At 37.4% G+C, this 22,682-nt stretch overlaps 1 protein-coding gene across 4 annotated transcripts in view; it reads right to left on the reverse strand.

Annotated features, from left to right (window-relative positions):
- Positions 1-3,681: 3,681 nt before the first annotated feature.
- The window catches only part of LOC145537121 (plastin-3), an 88,814-nt gene continuing 69,813 nt past the window's right edge, over positions 3,682-22,682 (reverse strand). For 3 of the 4 annotated variants that reach the window (XM_081567858.1, XM_081567859.1, XM_081567860.1), the window contains 9 exons: positions 22,002-22,144; positions 14,283-14,378; positions 10,482-10,677; positions 8,850-8,928; positions 8,008-8,122; positions 7,687-7,820; positions 6,722-6,845; positions 6,375-6,499; positions 3,682-4,913 (listed from right to left, as the gene is read on the reverse strand). In XM_081567858.1, the coding sequence (XP_081423984.1) occupies positions 4,781-4,913; positions 6,375-6,499; positions 6,722-6,845; positions 7,687-7,820; positions 8,008-8,122; positions 8,850-8,928; positions 10,482-10,677; positions 14,283-14,378; positions 22,002-22,144 (1,145 nt within the window). In that variant the 3' untranslated portion in view covers positions 3,682-4,780. Of the gene's footprint in view, positions 4,914-6,374; positions 6,500-6,721; positions 6,846-7,686; positions 7,821-8,007; positions 8,123-8,849; positions 8,929-10,481; positions 10,678-14,282; positions 14,379-14,650; positions 14,678-22,001; positions 22,145-22,682 lie in introns of all 4 variants that reach the window. The other variant, XM_081567861.1, reaches the window with a different exon arrangement.

The following is a 22,682-nucleotide window of genomic DNA, read 5'->3' on the forward strand; positions in this document are numbered from 1 at the left end:
AAAAATTTGTGTTATTTGCCTGAGTATGGTAATAGTGTATTTTAATCTTAGCCTTCTGATATTATAGAAATATGTAATATAAAAAGTAAAAACCCCTTGTTAATCACACTCCATCCCTCCAAGTATAACTACACAAATATATTTATGGAATTTCTAACACTTTTATCTATATGAAAGTGAAGTCGCTCAGTCGTGTCCGACTCTTTGCGACCCCATGGACTGTAGCCTACCACGTTCCACTGTCCATGGGATTTTTCAGGCAAGAATACTGGAGTGGGTTGCCATTTCCTTCTCCAGGAGATCTTCCCGACCCAGGGACTGAACCCAGGTCTCCAACATTGTAGGCAGACACTTTACCGTCTGAGCCACCAGGGAAGTCCCTTTATCTATATATATACTATCATTTATTTTTCTAAAGTGGGATTAACACAGGACATCTTTCCTCGTCATTACAGAGTCACAGCCATCTTTTTTCTAAACTTTTTATTGGAGAATAGTTGACTTACAATATTGTGTTAGTTTCTGCTATGCAGCAAAGTGTATGTTATACATATATCCACTTTTTTAGATTCTTTGCCCATACAAGTCAGTGCAGAGTATTGAGTAGAGCTCCCTGTGCTATACAGTAGGTTGTCATTAGTTATCTATTTTATATATATAGCAGTGTGTAAATGTCAATTTTATATATAGTAGTGTGTATATGCCAATCCCAATCTCCCAATTTATCCCCTCCTTTCCTTGTAGTAACCAAAAATTGTTTTCTACATTCGTGACTCTACTTCTGGTTTGTAAATATTTGTACCTCGCCTTTTTTTTTAGATTCCACATAAAGAACAGACTTTTGTTCTAAGTGGGAGAAGGTGAGGGTGGGATGATTTGAGAGAATAGCATTGAAACATGTATATTACCATATGTAAAATAGATGACCAGTGCAAGTTCTATGCAGGAAGCAGGGCACTCAAAGCCGGTGCTCTGAGTCACAGCCATCTTTTTAACAACTACATAACTATTGCATTGTGTAGATGGACCATATTTATCTCACCAACCCTTTATTATATTACAAGATGTATCATGGCACACTGCTGTACTTGCTGGCTGCACAGAGTTGAAGGATATGCTAGTTTTTGGTTTCTCTGTAATTACCAACTTGCCTTCAACAAGCTATAAACTGATCACTCTTCCATCTGTGGTGTCAGAGAATGCCTGTATGCTCATACCTTCATTAGCATCAAATAATTTATCAATTACTGTTTAAAAAAATCAATGGCAGGCAGTTCATAAAAAAGGCAGTTCTATTAAATGCCTATTACTCAGTGAAAGAAAACAATCTGAAAAAGGCTATACTGTATGATTCTGACATTCTGGAAAAGGCAAAACTATGGAGATCGTAAAAAGATCAGTGGTTTCCAGGGGTTAGGGAATAGGGAGGGATGGCAAGGCAGAGAACAGAAGATTCTAGGGCAGTGAAAATCCTATATATTATACTATAAAGGTAGATTCATGTCATTACACATTTGTCAAAATCCACAGAATATCCAAGGTAAACTATGGACTTTAGGTGATTATGGATGTGTCCATGTAGGTTCATCAACTATAACAAATGTACCACTCTGGTGGGGGATGTTGTTAGTGAGGGAGGCTCATGCATGTGTGTGGGCTGGAGGTATGTGGAAAATCTTTGTACATTTTACTCAATTTTGCTGTGAACCTAAAATTGCTCTAAAAATAAAGTCTACTAAAAAAGGCAGCTCTTTGTTGGTTGAAACTACATAACCCTCGTTACTTTTTGAGAATCAGCATTCCCTTTTAATGTTCTTTGTTTAATTATAGGCTTTGAATTGGATATTGATCTCCTTTGCCCATTTTTCTAATGGAACTTTCTCTTTTACAGATTTGTTAGATTTCTTAATATATTAGTGATTTTAGCCCTTTATTTGGAGGAAAGAAGAATGGTGTGTTCAGGCCAACTGTTTCATGTGAACACTTAAGTAACCAAAGGTGCATTCCTACAGATGGTGGGCTCTGTACAGTGAACCACCCAAGAAACTAGCTCCTGTTTTGAATAAAGGGCAAGATGGAATAAGTCTTTTTTATTAATATCTTGCTTCAAAGCCACTTCAAGGCATTACTTACAGAGAACTTTTGTACCTGGAAGGAAACAAATGTAGATAAGCATGGGAAATACAAAGTAGAAGACAGGTCATAAGAGATAACTGTCCTGTCTTATCAGTTACCCTGGTATATATTTGCAGAGACTGGTCTTTTATCCTTATATTAAGAAAATCCATCATACGGGTACTATAGACTAAATGTTTCAGGCTCCTCCAAAATTTGCATGTTGAAACACAATCTCCCAGTGTGACGGTATTAGGAGGTGGGACATTAAGTTATAAAGGTGAAGTCATGAGTGGGGTTAGTGCCCTTATTAAAGAGACTCCAGAGCTCCTTGTCCCTATCACAATGTGAGGTTACAGCTAAAAGACAGCCATCTGTGAACTAGGAGGTGTGCTCTCACCACACAGCAAACCTTCCAGTGCCTTGATCTTGGACTTCCAGACTGCCTAACTGTGAGAAATAAATTTGGTATTTATAAATCACGCAGTCTATGATACTTTGTTACAGCAGCCTGAATGGACTAAGACAATGGGACCAAACATTTTTTCTCAGTCATCTATATTGTGACTTTGCTTACTCATTTATTGCAAAAGTAGAATTGTCACATTTATCTTTCTTTTATAGCTCTGGGGTTTATATCATATTAAGAAAGGTCATTCTTATTCTTAGGCTATAAATAAAAACTATTTTATAGTATCACCATGTAGTTCCTTAAAGGATTGCATTTCATATTACTGATTCACACAAAACGTTAAAACGGTACCATAAACAACATTTTGTCAACTAGAGATGATTTTGCCCCCACCTTGGAACATTTGGCTGGTTCTGGAGACATATTTGGTCTACACACTGGGGGTATGCTACTGACATCTAGTGGATAGAGGCCAGGGACACAGCTAAATGCTCTGCAATAATGCACAGGACAGCTCCCTCCCACCTCCAACAAAGAATTATCCAGCCCAAAATGTCAATAGTGATGAGGCTAAGAAAACCTGTCATAAACCACCTCTCCTCCCTGGTTGTTTGGATCCCCATTGTTTTGACCTTCTGTATATCATAGAACAGGCGTCCCTGGTGGCTCAGCAGTAAAGAATCGCCTGCAATGCAGGAGTTGCAGGAGATGCAGGTTCTAGCCCTGTGTTGGAAAGATCCCCTGGAGAAGGGAATGACAACCCACTCCAGTATTCTTGCCTGGAGAATCCCATGGACAGAGGAGCCTGGCGGGATACAGTCCATAGGGTCACAAAGAGTCCAACAAGACTAAAGTGACTTAGCACGCATGCAAACACATATCGTGTCATTACTGAACACTGAAAAGATTGAATGACATGAAAAGAAAGAAAAAGGGAGAAAATGGACTAAGAAATTTTGGTAAGTTGGAGAAAACCATCTTACCTCATTGAGGATTATAACCTTAATCTGTCCATCTGTGTAATTCAGCTCCAAAAGCATAAATTTAACAAACATCATATTATAAAGTACACCAGAAAATGAGTTAGAATATTGGAGAAAAAAAACTGGCAAACATTATAGGCATACTAAGAAGGGACAGAGGCACGAAGAGACTAATTATGTAAATGCCTTTATTTGAACTAATGATCGCTACCAGATTACATTAGAGTTAGAGTAACATTATGATCTTAAAAACTATAGCAAACAGCTTGACAAAGCAAGAGTACATTAGAGTACATTAAGTCCTACATATATGTTTATTTTTTAGTGACCACATCTCCTTATCTTAGGTGTAAAATTAGAAAATTTAATATACACTTAGCATACTTGGCCTACCATATCCTTCCTAAATTCTGAGCCCACTCTCTCCTCAAAAGTGTCATATTCAACAGCATTTTAAATCTAAAGAGAGAGTTTGATGGTACATGTTTTAAAACAAATAAGCATATATTGAACCAATGTTTCAGGACAAAATATGTCAAGTGTTTACAGCTTTAGTGTGGGAGGGAAGATGGAAATTCAAGGTACATTTCCCTCTATGTTTTTTACTTACTTGAAGACCCCTTAAAAAAGTAGCAAAATCAGCAGTCTTATTTAACGTAATCAAAATATTCTTAAATGTACAAAAAAGGATCATGTAGAAAGAATACTGTAAAAAGATACTGATTTTAAGAATAAAAGAATATGAAAAGCTTCTATTACATTCTGCACAGCCAGTTACTTCTGTCAATTTTCAGTACTAGAAAGATAAGCAAAGGATACTCATATACAAATACCCTCTGACCACAGTTCTTGAATAAGAACTAGCATACTGGATGGAAAGCAAATTATTGCCTAATATCAATAATATTCATATTCAATCATCTAAGCAAGTCCCACGAGGTGGACATTCTAAGAGGAAAACAGATACATAGAAATACGTACAGCAATGGAAAATGTCAAGGGCAGCGATCTATGAGGAGCGAGTAAATGATTTGACTATGGGCACATTTCAGGTGGGCCTGACAAATCCACCTTGACTATGGGAAAGAGGAGTTGTTGCTACTAAAACTCTTTCACCTGAGGGCTCCCATGATGAGCTTAGTCTTGTGAAAACTAAAAAGTCCTTTCAATAACCAATAGTTTCTTAAGCCATGAGCACTTCAGCCAGAAATTGCTGTACTGCTAATCATGCACCTGGGAGCAAGGTTGTTTTTTATTCAAATTGGTTATTTTACACTCTCTTCATACCCCTGCCCATCAAGCATGCAAACACAGTCATGACCATCTTGGGCTTTACTTCCACAAGGTCTTCTGGGAGAGCGTACACCCTGGCTCCAATTCTTCTAGCCATCGACACTGCGTACCTATTTTTTGGAGGAAACAAAAATTGAAGTGCAATTCTGGTCAGTCATGGGCACTGACATGAGGCATCTATTTCCTCTTATATACTCAATTGTCTAGGATGCAAAACTTCTACAGTGAGAGTTCAAATCAGAATGACTTTATTTTTCATTGTCTTCTCTTTCATTTTTTGAGGTCACTCATAAGTGATACCAGATTTTTAAGCTCTACTATTTTGGGCTGATGATATTTATTCACTCCTTTTCTACAATGTAAAATGAGAACAATTTAGGAGTACTGATATGAAAAAACACTTTTCTAGAATATGTGTGTGTGTGTGTATACATATATGTATATATACCCAGATGTTGAAAATATGTATATATAATTACTCAGATATTGATATTCTCATTGAGCATGTAATAAGATAACAGTGGCTATCACGAGATCTTAGAGACACAGAATGGAAAACTGTGCCAGATGCAAAATACAATTTCATAGATGCAGTGAATACTTCGAAATATCCAAGGGAGGAGAGAGAGTCTGTATGGTACATGCCAGTGTGGCTGAAGCAAGGAATGAAAAGGGTAGAAAAAGGAAAGGAGTTAAGAACTGACATGTCCAGCCGAGGAAATTTGCAGGAGCACCCCTCAATTAATACACAAGGCATTTCTAGGTGTTCTATAACAGGAATCTTTAAATATGATCAAGTTTCTGGAAAAAGAACTTTGAGGAGTTCTCTATAAATCTTTATCATATTATGCTGCAAATATTTTTTTCAAGGAGGGAAGAAATGATGTGATGCAGTATGTGATGCCAAAATGAAGTTTTACAGTAATGCTTCTTAGCTATCTTGTGAAGCCCTGTTGGGAGCTGATTTTCAGTGTATACTAGGAGAGCTTTCATGGGTTGCCCATGAAACCAGATCACAGTCTAGATCTTTGGAGAAGAAGGGAAGAGGCAGGTGGGAAGGACCTTCTGCATGTTGTCAAAATGCAGGGAACTTTCAAGGCACGGTTTCAGCTGAGGGTTTAGCATCCTGCCCACTTAAGGGACCAAGATAAACTCAGTGTATGTAGTAAGGTGGGCTATGCACAGTAAGTTTTAAAAACGTTTGAAAAGAGTGCAACAAAAGAAAACCCTATCAAAGGCATGGTTATCCTTAGCCCATTTTTCTTCTGTTCTAAGTTTGCAGCTAAGTTGCTTTAACACATACATTATTTCTATAACCTACAAACCAATGGCTGACTGAGCACCTACCTATTAGGTCAGGTGCAGCAATGTTAGGCTCTTAACGTATTTTACTCATTTCAAAATCTCCAAGGTAAGTATTATTGCTCCCATTTTATGGATGAGGAATCTGAGGCTAGAAGATGCTTCCCCCAGCTGACACCATTCTTGAGTGGCAGAACCTGAATGATAATGCAGATCTGCCTGCCTACAATGTCTATGCCCTTATGAGGATATTAGGCAGCATCCCTTACTTGGCATTATTGTGCTTGTCATCTTCTGTCAGAGTGCCACTCTTAACAAGGTCATAGTTTATGCAGCCTGGCTGGATGGCGTCAATTAAATCCACAACTGCCAAACTAGAGCTGATCGTCTTATCCTAGAGTAAAAGGACAATACATTTGAGAATTTCCATGTGTACAAATTAATGCATGATCACTTATATAACGCTGTCAAAAACAAAGTCTAGTGAATTAAAAAAGAATCATGTCGTTAGCCCCACAATGATCTCACTCACAAAGAATCCAAAGGCTAGCTTTCCAAACTATAGATACTTTTTATAGCAAACATAACGTTTAATAGTCAAACATGGAATTCTTACCTTAAAACTCTGAATGGAGGTTGATTTTCCAGCTTCATTCAATGTTCTGTTCACCCAGCTTACAATGATGTCGTCATTAGCTTTCTGACCATCACCGAGATCTTCCAGGACGTTGAGGGTATATCTAAATGAAGCAGCAGAAGAAATAGGTAACTAATGAGAAGCTACTGCATAGGATAGGGAACTCGACTCAATGCTCTGTGCTGAAAAAGACGGGATATATTTAAACATATAGCTGATTCACTTTGCTGTATAGCAGAAACTAACACAACATTGTAAAGCAACTAAACACCAATAGAAATTAATTTTAAAAAAGCAGCAGAACAGTTTCTGTCCTAGTTTATTAGAAAAAAATACAATTATTAGAATGCTTTATCTTTCATTTCTTTTCCTTAGGTTTGAGAGATTAAAGGAAAGATTTCACGAGAAGACATTCACACTATATGAAAAAAAAAATTTCAGGCAGTAGTGGCTTGCCATTGAGCTGCCTTTTGCACTGCTGGTGGGAAGATTTTCAGCGCTCTACTGAGTAAGTCCACCAGTCTACTTACTGCAGGCTCACTGTGTACTAGGCCAACCCCTGGTAACGACTTAAAGTAAGCTGTGCTTTGGCTGGTACCCAGTTATAATGAATTGCTTTTTAGCATTACAGTTAAGAGATCTTCTTTCTCAAATGTATACATGTTCATAATTTTTGCTGTTTTTATTCACCAACTCTAAATGAGGCTCAGGTCTGTGTCAGGCAGATTATAAAAAAGGGAAATATTCACAATTCTGTTGCCTCACTATCGAGAAGGCATTTCCCATTGACCATCCAACATATACTCATTACTTAAACTCACTTCGGAGTCTAAACATAAAAATTTCAAAGGTGTAGTCATTGATACGTTTCCTTAGAAATAGTAAAGACTAGATCACAGACCTGTATGATAGTGAACTTGAGCAGTTAAAATTGTATACTATACCTTCTCATCAGCTGCCAGACCAAAGCTAAAGTCAGGGTTTGATTTCCATCATTCAGGTCTTGCCCTCCAATGCCAACCAGGGAGAATTTGGCAGGATGCTTCCCTAATTCAACAGCATAGTTGCAGTTTTCTAGCTGCAAGCAAACAAAAGCAAATGATTAAAGATTTTCACTTGTTTAATCTTTATATGCAGGTGCGCACAAAGTAAGACACAGTTTCTGTCCTCAAGAAGCTCAGAGTCAAAGAGTTTCCCAAACAAAAGAAACAAATTGAGAATAAAAACAGTCCGTAACAAATATGTGCAGCAACTTAATTAGCTACCTTTTTCATGTTGGCTCCAAGTTTCGGGTATGGAGGTTTATTCACCTTACTCCAGTCAACAGGAACTTTAATTCGTTCATATAGCTGTAAGATTACCAGGGCATCTTGCAGGTCACTGATGATTTAAAAAGAGTTTGATCAGTGTTTTCAGAGAGCAGAGCCTGTTTCCTTAAAAACAAGGACACTACACTGTCAAAAGACTCATGTATTTTATTAATCTGTGCTAAAAATGGAGCTAACACCATCCAATTCACTTAAAAATAGTTATTGAGAGCTTATTGTTTGCAAAGAACTGTTCTAGAAGCTGGGCTCATAGGAGAAAAATTCCAGGCCTTTAGAGTCAGAGAAAGAAAGAGAATAAACAAGTATATGGATAAATGGGTTAGGGGAATGTATTTAATTGCTATGAAAAACAAAAAGAAAGAGGTTAGGAGTTAGGGAGTGGTAGGTGGTGGTTAGGATCTGAATCAGCGGCTTGAATATAGCAAGGGAATAAAGCATTTGATGTGGAAAAGAACATTCCAGGCTGAGAGAACAGTGAACACAAAGACCTCAAGGCATCATGGATGGTCTACTTAATGTGCTCTCTGGTCTCCGTTTCAAAATATAAAGTCTCTGTTCCCTAGGGTGTTAGAAAGATATTTATACATTTTTTCACTTAATGACCATGTAAAGAAATAATCTGGGCTTTTGTGTATTTGGGAAATGATAACGGAAGTCACCACATTTTCCAATAAAGTAATGGCTACAAACTAACATTTAGAAAAGGTTTAGAGCTATAATTATTTATGCAGCATCCATTCATGATGTTCAAAACTTTACAAGAGCATTGGAAGGCTTACGCATAGAGATGGTTTACATGGGGATTAACACCAAGAGAGTTCATCCAGTTACGAAAGGTTCTTTCTTCGCGAGTTTCTCCTATTAAAAATATTCACAGTGTTTATATAATCATTAAACACCTTGCATATGTGCATATAACATCAACCCACAATTAGATGATTATTTTTTTTTCAGATCTAAAGGTTTTCTCCAATATGAATCTCTAAGCAGTCTCTCTAAATACATACTCTCTTGTTTTTTAAATTGGATGACTTTCTTTTAAAAGTAAAAATATAACCTTATTATAACCAGCTAAGAGGTATACGAACTTTTTATGCTCTCTTCCCTATCTCATCCTTCTCCAGTATCTCCCCAAATCCCCATACTTCTAAAGTAACTGATATTATTGGTTTAGTTTTTATTAGAAAAATTTACCATGGTCATACAAACCTCTATACACATTAATTTACATCTTCTCTCTACCCATTTAAAAATACTGATACTAAGTTACATATATGTACTTTTTTTTTACGTGCCTATATTAGAGCAACAAATTATTTGAAACTTCAAAAGCATAAAATTTAAAGATTTTACAGTAATCCTAGTATATATGCAATGAGCTGCTAATTGAGAGTTTGAAGTATTAGTTGCTAAGTTGTGTCCAGCTCTTTGTGATCCCATGGACTGTAGCCTTCCAGAATCCTCTGTCCACGGATTTCTTAGGCAAGAACACTGGAGTGGGGAGCCATTCCCTTCTCCAGGGGATCTTCCCAACCCAGGGATTGATCCCAGGTCTCCTGCACTGCAGGCAGATTCTTTACCATCTGATTTCATAATAATGCTAGTGGATATGCAATGAGCTACTAATTACATTTGTTAATTTTTAAGTACTATACTTCATGCATATATAATCTGGCAAAGGTATACTCTGCCTTTCCCAAATTAAATGAATATTTACATGCATTATTATTATTTTTTGAGTAGGTTAAAGGTGAAAGGAAATGAGAGCAGTTTCAGTTAGTCTGACTATGCAAGAATGAATCAAATACTGCAGATTTACATAGGTCAAATTTTATGCACATGTGCATTTTTTTGGAGGGAGGTTTAAAAATAAGTGACCTAAATACAAAATATTAAAATAAAACATTGGTTTACTAAGTGGCCTTATACTAAGTGATCCTAGGCTAGCTTACTTTAAAAGTTCCCAGACTTCCTTGGTGGTACAGTGGATAAAAGTCCTCCTGCCAAAGCAGGGGACACGGGTTCGATCCCTGGTTCAGGAAGATCCCCTATGCCATGGGGCAACGAAGCCCAACTACTGAACCTACGCTCCTCAACAAGAGAAGCCACCCCAATGAGAAGGCTGAGCACCAAAACAAAGAGTAGCCCCCGGGTGCAGCAACTAGAGAAAGCCGACACGCAGCAACAAAGACCCAGAGCAGCCAAAAATAAGTAAATTAAAATAAAAGTTCCCTTGTATCATCCCTTTCTATCAGTTGCCACTTTTTACTCAGCCCTTGGGACTACTTATAGTAGACAGTTGCTAAAGGAAAGTGGATAAGGAAACTTATTAAATCAAGATTATGAAATCATCGTGGCCTATGTATTTCTACTGTGTAGTCCCAAATATAATTTAAGAAACCTGTAGTTACCTTCTAATAGAGTCCAATCAATATCTTGGTTCTCTGGCTTAGTGAGTGCTGGGTATTTATTAAACAGGTTAGCCACAAAGGCTAAGTTCAGTTTGGGGTTCCCACTGACAACATCAGCTGGGGTAACAAACTGTCTGCAACCTAATTTGTCTGCTTGTTGAAGCATACTCTCAGCCCTCTTCAAATCATCTGTTTCCTGTTGAAGTAAAATAAGACTTTTTTTAAAAAAGGCCATACTAAAAATATAGAAACTTTGCCCTACAATGATAAGCTGGGTATACAATTCTATTTTTTCTTAGCCAACACATGGTACTTATATTACTGTTTTGAATGCAAAAAAAAAAAAAAAAAAGTTGCCTGTGCTGGATATGCAGTACCTTGAAAATACCCTAGATGGCACCAGATCACGAATCTAAGGACAGGATACATTTCACTCAACTGAAATTACTTCTCTCATGCCAAAATTCATTAAGAAAAAAAGTGAAACTTGTTCAGATTTTAAATTTAGGCCCTAAAGAGGGTGTAAGGCTGAAAAAGATGAAGGAATTATGAAGAAATTTTTTACAATAATAATCAAGGATACCAGGCTCCAATAATTTTGAGGTTTAAATTACATATTTCAAATTATCATCTTTCTCTTAAACTATTTTTTGATTTTACTTTTCCATCCAGGAAGCAAAGTTGTCTATTTCTGTGTAAAATACTTACTTTCAGCTAATTCCTAGGACTCCTAACTTCTTCTCTGTTTTGTCCCCCCCACCCCCTCAACCCCAACTTCTTTCCTTTTGGAAAGATGCATGCTGATTTCTTGACTAACATACAGTTTGGTGAGGAGTATAAGTTACAGATCTGATAATTTCATACCAAATTAAAGATAGTTTCCCAAGTGCTCATCATCCCCACCTCCCAACAATAAAAGTAAAAAAAACTGGAGCTGCAGGAGGAACAATTGCTTTTGGATTATTCGTTTCCAGTGATCTGCCCCCTCTAGACTTCTCTTGGCAGTTACTATAGATGTGGCCACCCCAGTATGCCCCAGGGTAAATGTATGTCTTCTGGAAAAGAGTGTCAGGTAAGAAGGGATTTTTATAATAAGGGGGAAATAAGAGATAAAGGAAATTTGAGGAATGTTACTTACAAACCAACACAGTTCAGATTCTATAATTTGAGTCTTAACTCTGTCTTTAATGGGTGATGCTATCTTTACTTTTTTCATCTCCAGTGAGGGGCCTCGATCATCTAGGTCTCCAGAAGAATGGGTATTTACTGTGTTACCCTTCACTGTTACCATTGCAGAGCAATCAGTAACCACCAGCAGATGAGCAGTTGACTGGGATTCAGCCTTTGGGATTCTCCATGAGCCTAGTGAGTTCATCTCATAGAGCCTATTCTATTTTCTGTTACTTTAATACTTCTGGTTCATGCTATTTACTATCTTTATTTTTAAATCTCATATTTTTTATCATCTCGGCATTCTTAAACAAAAAGCATTGATGATATTGGAGTAGAAGGAAACGTTGAAATAGCAACAATTTTAAAAAATTAAGATACAGAATAATGAAACAAAAGACAATCAAATAAATATATATATATATGCCAAAAAGAACTTCAGCCCATACCTCACATCATATTCAAAATTAACCTTCAATACACACACACATGTAAATGTATAAACCCAAAACTATAAATAAAAAACTAGATATAAAACCCCAACTATAAACCCTCTAAGAGGAGACATAAGAAATGTTTGTGACCTTGTGTTAGGCTAAAATTTCTTAGATACAACATCAAAAGCATGATTTGTCAAAGAAAAAAAATGACTAAATCTGACTTTGTTCAAATTAAACAATGCCTGTTCTTGGAAAACCACTGGGACTAAGTATCTGCAAATCACATATCCAATCAAGGACTTATATCCAAAATATATAAAACACTCAAAACTTGATAAGAAAACAAACAATGCAATTAAAATGGGTAAAGTGTTTAAACAAAGATGTATAGACAGCAAATAACTACATGAAAAGATGTTCAACATCATTAGCCATTAGGGAAATGCAAATTAAAATCACAATGAGACACCTCTACCACTGCCAAAATTCTTAATGTTTAAACTAACCACATTAAAGTGTCAGTGAGCATGTGGATGAACTGGAACTTTCATGTGCTACTGGTAGCAATGTGCAGTGGTACAACCATTTTGGAAAACAACTTGGCGGCTGCTTAGAAAAGTTAAACGCACATATACCATTACCCAGCCATTCTACTCCTAGGTATTTACCAAAGATAAATGAATGCATAAACTCACACAAAGACTTGTATATGAATGTTCAGAGCAGCTGTATTTGTAATAGCCTCAAACTTGAAACAATCCAAATGTTCATTGGGGTGAATGGATAACAAATTATAGCATATCCATTCACTGAAATATTATTCAGCAATAAAAAGGAATGAATTTCTGATTTATGTAACAACACAGATGAATCTCAAAATAATAACGCTGAAAGAAGCTTGATTAAAAAAAGGGCACCTATTATATGATTCCATAAAATTCTCAAAAATTCAAACTACATTGAAAGAAAGCAAATCAGTGGTTGCCTGGGATGGTGGAGTATGGAGGCAGAGAGGAATCACAAAGGATCATGAGGAAACTGGATGTTATGATGGAGATACATATCCCTAAAGAAGGTATAAGACTGACAAAGATAAAGGACACTGAAAAACAAAGGAAAAGCATGATGAAAGGCTCAACAGTAAAATGAATGTGTGGACAGAGCAGTAGGAAATTGCCCTGGCTAGAAGAAATGGAGCAAGATGGTGTAGCAGGGCTTCACGTGCACAGCAGAACATTTCAGATTGAACTCTTAAGTCAACGGGGAATCCTTAAAGGATTCTGAGGAGGACAGAGACAGCGAAGGGAGTGCTTTAAGATCAACCAGGGAGAAGTGACTAGAGAAGAGCTGTATCATAATCAGAATCAGTACACTGGTGTTATCTACCCAGGCATAAGATCACCTGGCTAGCCATCCCAGATAGCTTCCTTCATGCACAGGAGGGCCCCTCATTTGTGCCAAGAGGGACCTGAACTGAAGAATTTCAGATTTAAAAACAGACAGAAATGTAAGTACTACAAGTCAGTGACAAATTCAGTTCTGATAAGGGCTGCATAAAATGTTTAGCAAGTGTAATCCACTCAATCCTGAAGTGGATATGAAATATGCTAGAAATGTGCATTTTTTAAAAATCAGTAGAATCCATTCCATATCTAATGAATACAAAGAACAACAGGATCCTAGAAAGTTGAGACTCAATAGTCTAGGCCAACTTGTTACTTCATGTATGAACAAAGGAACTTGTCCAAGGTCATTGAGCAAATAAGTGATGTAACAAGGGAACATGGTCTGTGACAGTAATTCACCAAATTGGATTTGAGAGATCAGGAGTTTGTAAACACATTCACATTACTCTCAACATAAGAATATGTTTTCATTAAATCTATCATTGTGATTATAATCCAAACACTCAGAAAAGGTTAGCCTCTAGTGCTTATTTCCCCACACTTACTCTGAATATTTTATGCCATCCATAAAAACCAACAACACCATAACTACAGAACTCACCAATAAACTATTAATATAAATCAAAGCTGGTCTTTCTGTCTATAAATTACATCTACAGTAATAAAATTTAAGATAATACTTAAAACTGCCAACATCACAACATGCAATTATAAGCATTCTTGTTATCTATAAGAAATTGACAATTTTGTAAGCTTGTAGAATTCACAAGAACATCTATACTTACATTGAAACCCGACATGTTAATATCTATCCGTGGTTCACCTTCCTTTTGTCCTTTTGGTGCGATTTGATTGAGAAGATGAAAATAGGCTTTGGAATCCTAAAAATGAATTGCAAATGTCAGTGAGATCACATTTACAAAGAATGAATGTATCCTATTGTCCCATGAGTGGAAGGATATTTGCATTGGATTTTGTAAGAATGTGACACAAATCTCTATCTTCTTATTTAACAGTTCCTTTTCCCAGAAAAGTCCACCTATCTGGCCTTATGTCTGCCTTGAATATGGATGAACTGGATTTTGTCATGACTTTACAATTTATTGAAATCATCAATATAATAATGCTAGAAAACATATAACTAGTTCTGTACCTTCACTGAGTTACTGAAGTCAATAAGCTTGACAGATAAAACAAGCACGAGAAACAAGTAGGATAGGAGAAATCCAGGAAGCATAGGGAAAGAGAAAATAAACAGGTTATATCATTACAAAGCATAATATGTATATACCATAACCTATGGAGAAGAGATTAGTTGTGTTAACAATGCATTAAATTATAAATTGAAATGACAAAAATTTTTAAATGATTTCTACTTGAGGTGGTGAAATAACAGTAAACCCTTAATCATCTGAATATATTTAACCAAATGAGCTTCTCTTTGTTTTAAGCCCTTGACCTCTTTCAACACTGGAACACTTTTACTTGGAATACCAATACCTAAAACAAAATGGTATTGCTCATATGGGATGTGGGCTGGGTGAATTCAGGCTGTGTGGATGCTACACAGAACAAAACCTGAAAACCACTATATTAGTGTAAACATTTAATGAGGGTCTCCAACACACATGTCAAGTACAATTCTGCCTCTCTGGAATACCAGAGGACAGGAACTGGAGTGAAGTTTCTTTATCATGTTGAGGCAGGACATACATGGGCCCCAGGCTGAAGTTTCTCCCTGTGGACAGAAACTCCATAATAGTAATAGCAGAAACTCCATAAAAGCTGGATGATGGAGCAGGCTGGGCCCTGTCCAGATAAGAGATAGAAGAGGTAGCATCACGGTGATTTTGGGTAGCCTCAGTCCACAGTGCCTTGAAGCAGGGCTTTGGTTCCCAGCCAGAAATTGAGGTGTTGCCCCCTTCCTTTTGACCTCCATTGAGCCTTCCTGTGCCTGTGTAGTCAGGAAGGTATCCGTGACTTCAAGAATGAGGAATATATGGTCTTTTATTTCTTATCTGGGCAAGGCCCAGCCTCCTCCATCATCCAGTTTTTATGGAGTTTCTTCTATTATAGAATTTCTGTCCACAGGGGAGAAACTCTTCAGCCTGGACCTATGTATCTCCTGTCTCAAGCTCATAGTAAGTGATGTCAACCTACCCATAGGCCTCTTCACTAGAATCCATCTTGGCTAAGAGATACACATGCACACATGGGAGGATCCTGAGATAAACCAAACACGGACTCAGAACCAGACAAAGCAAGATGACTGGCAAAGGGAAACCCAGAAGAAATGCTCCATGAAAGTGACTTCAACCACCACGAGGGTGCAACTGTCTCTCTGAGCCCACCCATGTGAGTCTATTCACATATACGTTTTCCTCCTAATAAACACTTGTTTTACTTGTCTCAGTCTCTATGTGGAAATTCATTTCTACACAGCTGATGGGCCAGGGCCTTGGTCCCACTGGTCCCTCGTGGTCTAGTGGCTAAGATTCAGTTCTCTCACGGCTGTAGCCTGACCTCAATCTCTGGCTGGGAACAGAATCCCTGCCTCAAGCTGCTATAGGCCGAGGCCACCTGAGATCAATGTTACATCTGAAGATCACCTTCCCAGCTTTGGTAGTTTTCTATTACTGGGCCTTGACAGTCCAAACAGATTATAAAGGAATGTTTCTCATGGTAACTCCTATGGATTGTGTACACCCTAATCCCCCAGGGAAGTTGCTGAATATGGAGATGGCCAGATGTAAGCTCTGACCTGCTAAGTACAGAGCTCTGGGAGAGGCCTAGAAAGCTGTATCTTCAATGAGCCAACTATGTACGTTTGATACACTTGCCAGAAATTATTCTAAGAATGGGGAGAATCAGGTGAGAGTGAAAGCCACTGCAGAGAAATTCATGGAACGCAAACCCAGATCTTACATTAGTGGCACAGAGGTTATCTCCTAAGGAGTAGGGCATTACAGTTGTGAAGGTGCTTTCACTTACAACTATCTACTAAGGGTGCAGAAATAATTTGTATGTGCCTTCTCCCTATGCACTTGAGAAAGACAGGTGAAGAGTAGACCCCAAAGAGTCTGTAACTTACTACCCCAAAAAGGGGCTTTAGGTGAAAATTTGAATGTGAACATAAATTGGAACTTCCTTTTCACATTACACAGAAATCCTCTTCTTTTTAAAACTATTAAAAGCAGAATATTTTTTTAAAAAAATATCAAAGGAGAATTTTTTACAATATTCATTTAAAAATAAGATTCCCTTTCCAAAACAGCAGAATACACTTTTTTCTCAAGTGTACACGGAACACTCTCCAGGACAGATCACATCTTCAGTCACAATCATCAGGAAATTTAAGAAAACTGAAATTGTATCAAGCATTTTTTCTGAACCACAATGCTATGAGACTAGATATGAATTACAGGAAAAAAAAAAAAAAAACCACAAACACATGGAAGCTAAACAACCTGCTTCTAAATAACCAACAGGTACTGAAGGCATCAAAAAGGAAATTAAAAATACCTAGAAATAAATGACAATGAAAACATGACAACCCAAAACCTATGGGACGCAGCAAAAGAGGGAAGTTTATAGCAATACAAGCCTACCTCAAGAAATGAGAAAAACATCATAAACAACCAGACTTTATGCCAAAGCAAATAGAAAAAGAAGAACAAAAAAAAAAAAACAACCCCTGAAGTTAGTAGAAGGACAGAAATCGTAAAGATATAAATGAAAAATACATGAAGGAAACAACAGCAAAGATCAATAAAACTAAAAGCTGGTTCTTTGAGAATATAAAATTGACAACCCACTAGCCAGACTCGTCAAGGAAAAAAGGGAGAAGACTCAAATCAATAAAACTAGAAACAAAAAAGAAGTTACTACAGAACGCAGAAATACAAAGGATCATAAAAGACTACTGTGAGCAACCATATGCCAATAAAATGAACAACCTGGAAATGGATAAGTTCTTAGAAAAGTACAACCTTCCAAAACTGAAACAGGAAGAATTAGAAATCACAAACGGACCAATCACAAGCACCAACATTGAAACTGTGATTTAAAAATCTTTCAGCAAACAAAGGCCCAGGGCCAGATGGCTTCACAGGTGAATTCTACCAAAAGTTTAAAGAAGAGCTAACACCTATCATGCTCAAATTCTTCCAGAAAATTGCAGAGGAAGGAGAACTCCCAAACTCATTCTATGAGGCCACCATCACCTTGAGAGCAAAACCAGACAAAGATACCACCAAAAAAGAAAATTACAGGCTAATATCATTGATGAATATAGATGCAAAAATCCTCAACAAAATTTTAGCAACCAGAATCCAACAGCACATTAATGGATCATACACCATAAGCAAGGGTGATTTATCCCAGGGATGCAAGGATTCTTCAACATATGCAAATCAATCAATGTGATTGACCATATCAATAAACTGAAAGATAAAAGTCATACGATCATATAAATAGATGCAGAGAAAGCTTTTGACAAAATATAATACCCATTCATGATAAAAACACTCCAAAAAGTAGGCACAGAAGGAACCTACCTCAACATAATAAAGGCCATATACGACAAACCCACAGCAAACATTATTCTCAATAGCGAAAAACTGAAAGCATTTCTTCTAAGATTAGGAACAAGACAATGGTGCCCGCTCTTGCCACTATTATTCAATCTAGATTTGGAAGTCCTAGCCATGGCAATCAGAGAAGAAAGAAAAAGAAATAAAAGGAATCCAGATTGGAAAACAAGAAGTAAAACTCTATTTGCAGATGACATGATAACATAGAAAACCATAAAGATTCCACCAGAAAATTACCAGAATTAATCAATGAATATGGTATAGTTGTAGGATATAAAATTAACAGAGAGAAATCCCTTGCATTCCTATACACTAACAATGACAAATCAGAAAGGGATGTTAAGAAAACAATTCCATTCACCATTGCAACAAAAAGAATAAAATACCTAGGAATAAACCTACCTAAAGGGACAAAAGACCTGTATGCAGAAAACTGTGAGACACTGATGAAACAAATCAAATATGACACAAACAGATGGAGAAATATACCATGTTCTTGGATTGGGAGAAATACTGTGAAAATGACTATACTACTCAAAGCAATCTACAGATTCAATGTAATCCCTATCAAACTACCAATAATATTTTTCACAGAAATAGAACCAAAATAAGTTGCAACTTTTTTTTTTCAAAATAAGTTACAACTTTAATGGAAACACAAAAGACCCTGAAAAGCCAAAGCAATCTTGACAAAGAAAATCAGAGCTGCAGGAATCAACATTCCTGACTTCAGACTATACTACAGATCTACAGTCATCAAGACAGTATGGTACTGGCACAAAAACAGAAACATAGACCAATGGAACAAGATAGAAAGTCCAGAGATAAGCTTACACACACCTATGGGTACCTTATCTTTGACAAAAGAGGCAACAATATACAACGGAGAAAAGACAGCCTCTTCAATAGGTAGTGCTGGGGAAACAGGACAGCTACAAAAGAATGAAACTAGAACACTTCCTAACACCATACACAAAAATAAACTCAAAATGGATTAGAGACTTAAATATCAGGTCAGAAACTATAAAGCTTAGAAGAAAACATAGGCAGCATGCTCCTTGACATAAATCACAGCAAGATCCTCTGTGACCCACCTCCTAGAGTAATGAAAATAAAAACAAAAAAAACCTAATAGACCTAATTAAACTTAAAAGCTTTTGCACAGCAAAGGAAACAATAAACAAGATTAAAAGATAACCCTCAGAAAGGGAGAAAATAATTGCAAATGAAACAACTGACAAAGGATTAATCTCCAGAATATATAAGTAGCTCATATAGCTCAATATTAGGAAAACAAACAGCGCATTCAAAAAATGGGCAAAAGACCTAAACAGACATTTCTCCAAAGAAGACATACAGATGGCCAAGAAACACATGAAAAGATGCTCAACATCATTAATCCTTAGAGAAATTCAAATCAAAACTACAATGAGCTATCACCTCACACCATTCAGAATAGCCATCATCAAAAATTCTACAAACAATAAATGCTGGAAAGGATGTAAAGAAAAGCAAACCCTCCTATACTGTTGGTGGAATGTAAACTGATACAGCCATTATGGAGAACAGTATGGAGATTCCTTAAAAAACCAGGAATAAATACCATATGACCCAGCAACCTCACTACTGGGCATATACCCTGAAAAGGATCCATGTACCCCAATATTCACGTGTGCTTAGTCACTCAGTCGTGTCTGACTCTTGCGACTGCATAGACGGTATCCTGCCAGGCACCTCTATCCATGGGATTCTCCAGACAAGAATACTGGAGTGGGTTGCCATTTCCTTCTCCAGGGGATCTTCCCAACCCAGTGACTGAACCTAGGTCTCCTGCATTGCAGTCAGACTCTACCGACTGAGCTACGAGGGAAGCCGAACATTCATAGCAGCAGTATTTACAACAGCCATGACATGGGAGCAACCTACATGTTCATCAACAGATGAATGGATAAAGAAGATGTGGTGTATATACACCATGGAATATTACTCAGCCATAAAAAAGAACGAATTTGAGTCAGTTCTAGTGAGATGGATGAACCTAGAGCCTGTTAAAGAGAGTGAAGTCAGTCAGAAAGAGAGAAACAAATATAGTAGATTAATACATATATATGGAATCTAGAAAAATGACACTGATGAACCTATTTACAGGGAAGGAATGGAGACATAGATATAGAGAATGGACTTGTGGACACAGTGGGGGAGGGAAAGAGTGGGACGAATGGAGAGAGTAGCATCAATATATATATATATATATATATATATATATATACACACACACACACACACACACACACACACACACACACTATGGAGTGTAAGATGGATAGCTGGTGAGAAGTTGCAGTGTAGCACAGGGAGCCCAGTCTGGTGCTCTGTGATGATCTGGAGGGATGAGATGGGGAGAGGGGTAGGAGGCCAGAGAGGGAGGGGAATGTATGGCTGATTTGTGTTGTGGTATGGCAGAAACAAATATAACATTGTAACATTTTTTTAAATATATTTAAATTTAAAAAATAGGGGCAGGGTTGAGGTAAGAAATACAAACATACATAAGAGTATATAACTACCCCCAAGAACTGAATGCCTGAAGGAGGGAGCACATGACAGAAGAGGAGCCAAATAAGAAAGGGAATGGGGAATCCTGAGGCCCTTTCTCTCTAGGCCTTTACTAACACAGATCCACTGAGGCCTGGGAAAGGCAGTTAGGAACAGAAGTCATGACTGCCGATCTTTTCGTACAGCATGTTGAACAGTAGGCAGAATAGAAAATGTTAACACTGTAATATTTAAACCCCTTTCCACAAAATGAAAGCTAGACTTAGTGCTGGTGCTCTTACTTGGCTCAGTCTCTCTACTGAAATCTACCATCAGGGCCTAGAGGCAACAAGGTTGGGTGATAAACTCATAGGATTTTCCCTCCTTTAAGCTGGCCTGAAGTCTCCATGTTATTATGTCCCTGTCAAGTATTTAACTAAACAGTTAAGGCTGTATATTGTCACCCAGCTTATTTAACTTATATGCAGAGTACATCATGAGAAACGATGGGCTGGAGGAAGCACAAGCTGGAATCAAGATTGCTGGGAGAAATATCAATAACTTCAGATATGCAGATGATACCACCCTTATGGCAGAAAGCGAAAAACTAAAGAGCCTCTTGACGAAAGTGAAAGAGGAGAGCGAAAAAGTTGGCTTAAAGCCCAACATTCAGAAAACTTAAGATCATGGCATCTGGTTCCATCACTTCATGGGAAATAGATGGGGGAACAGTGGAAACAGTGGCTGACTTTATTTTTCTGGGCTCCAAAATCACGGCAGATGGTGATTGCAGCCATGAAATTAAAAGACGCTTACTCCTTGGAAAGAAAGTTATGACCAACCTAGACAGCATATTATAAAGCAGAGACATCGCTTTGTCAACAAAGGTCCGTCTAGTCAAGGCTATGGTTTTTCCAGTGGTCATGTATGGATGTGAGAGTTGGACTATAAAGAAAGCTGAGTGCAGAAGAATTGATGCTTTTAAACTGTGGTGTTGGAGAAGACTCTTGAGAGTCCCTTGACTGCAAGGAGATCCAACCAGTCCATCCTAAAGGAGATCAGTCCTGGGTGTTCATTGGAAGGACTGATGTTGAAGCTGAAACTCCAATACTTTGGCCACCTGATGCAAAGAGTTAACTCATTGGAAAAGACCCTGATGCTGGGAAAGATTGAGGGCAGGAAGAGAAGGGGACGACAGAGGATGAGATGGTTGGATGGCATCACCGACTGAATGGACATGGGTTTGGGTGGATTCTGGGAGTTGGTGATGGACAGGGAGGCCTGGCGTGCTGCGGCTCATGGGGTCACAAGGAGTCGGACACAACTGAGCAGCTGAACTGAACTGAACTGAACTGAAGTATTTAACTAAACAGTTACCTTGATGTCAGCACTAAAATTGTTGATTTTCTGCCAGCCTGAGTTTTCCAAATGAAAGTTTGCCCATCTAAGCAGAAGCTCTTCTGGAGATAATTTCATAAGCTCCTCCAAAGTCTCACCATCTCGAAGTAAAGCAGCCAAGGCTACAAAGGAAAAAAAGAAAAACCCAACCGATACATTATATGGTAACAGTCATTACATGTTTATTGAGTCTTTTGACACTCTGTTAAGTAAGTAACAGAGGTACAAAAAGTACTGTGACCTAGTTCCTGGTTTTCAGGTACTCACAGTCTAATAATAAAGATAAATGAAAGTATATAATTAGTTATAAGATGATACAGATAGAAACACTTAATTACAAGAATACACAGCATTACATATTTTAACATCTTGATTATTCATCACATTCCAAATACCAAGTAAGTTCTAGCTTTAAGTTGAACATTGTTACATTATGTCATATATTTACATAAACTATTCTTAAATAATATTAAAATCAGAGGCTTGGGGGAGTATGTTTAAAACTTTGGAGCCTTTTGATTTAAAGAGTATTCAAACCCTATGGTATTTATATTTAAGCATAACTAACTCTTGAAATGTTAAACCTGGTTTTTTAAATTAATTTAATTGGAGGCTAATTACTTTACAATATTGTAGTGGCTTTTGCCATACCCGTTTTTA

The sequence above is a fragment of the Giraffa tippelskirchi genome, chromosome X (genome assembly GCF_054371585.1).
Source record: "Giraffa tippelskirchi isolate mGirTip1 chromosome X, T2T-mGirTip1v1.2.pri, whole genome shotgun sequence".
Lineage (NCBI taxonomy): Eukaryota > Metazoa > Chordata > Mammalia > Artiodactyla > Giraffidae > Giraffa > Giraffa tippelskirchi.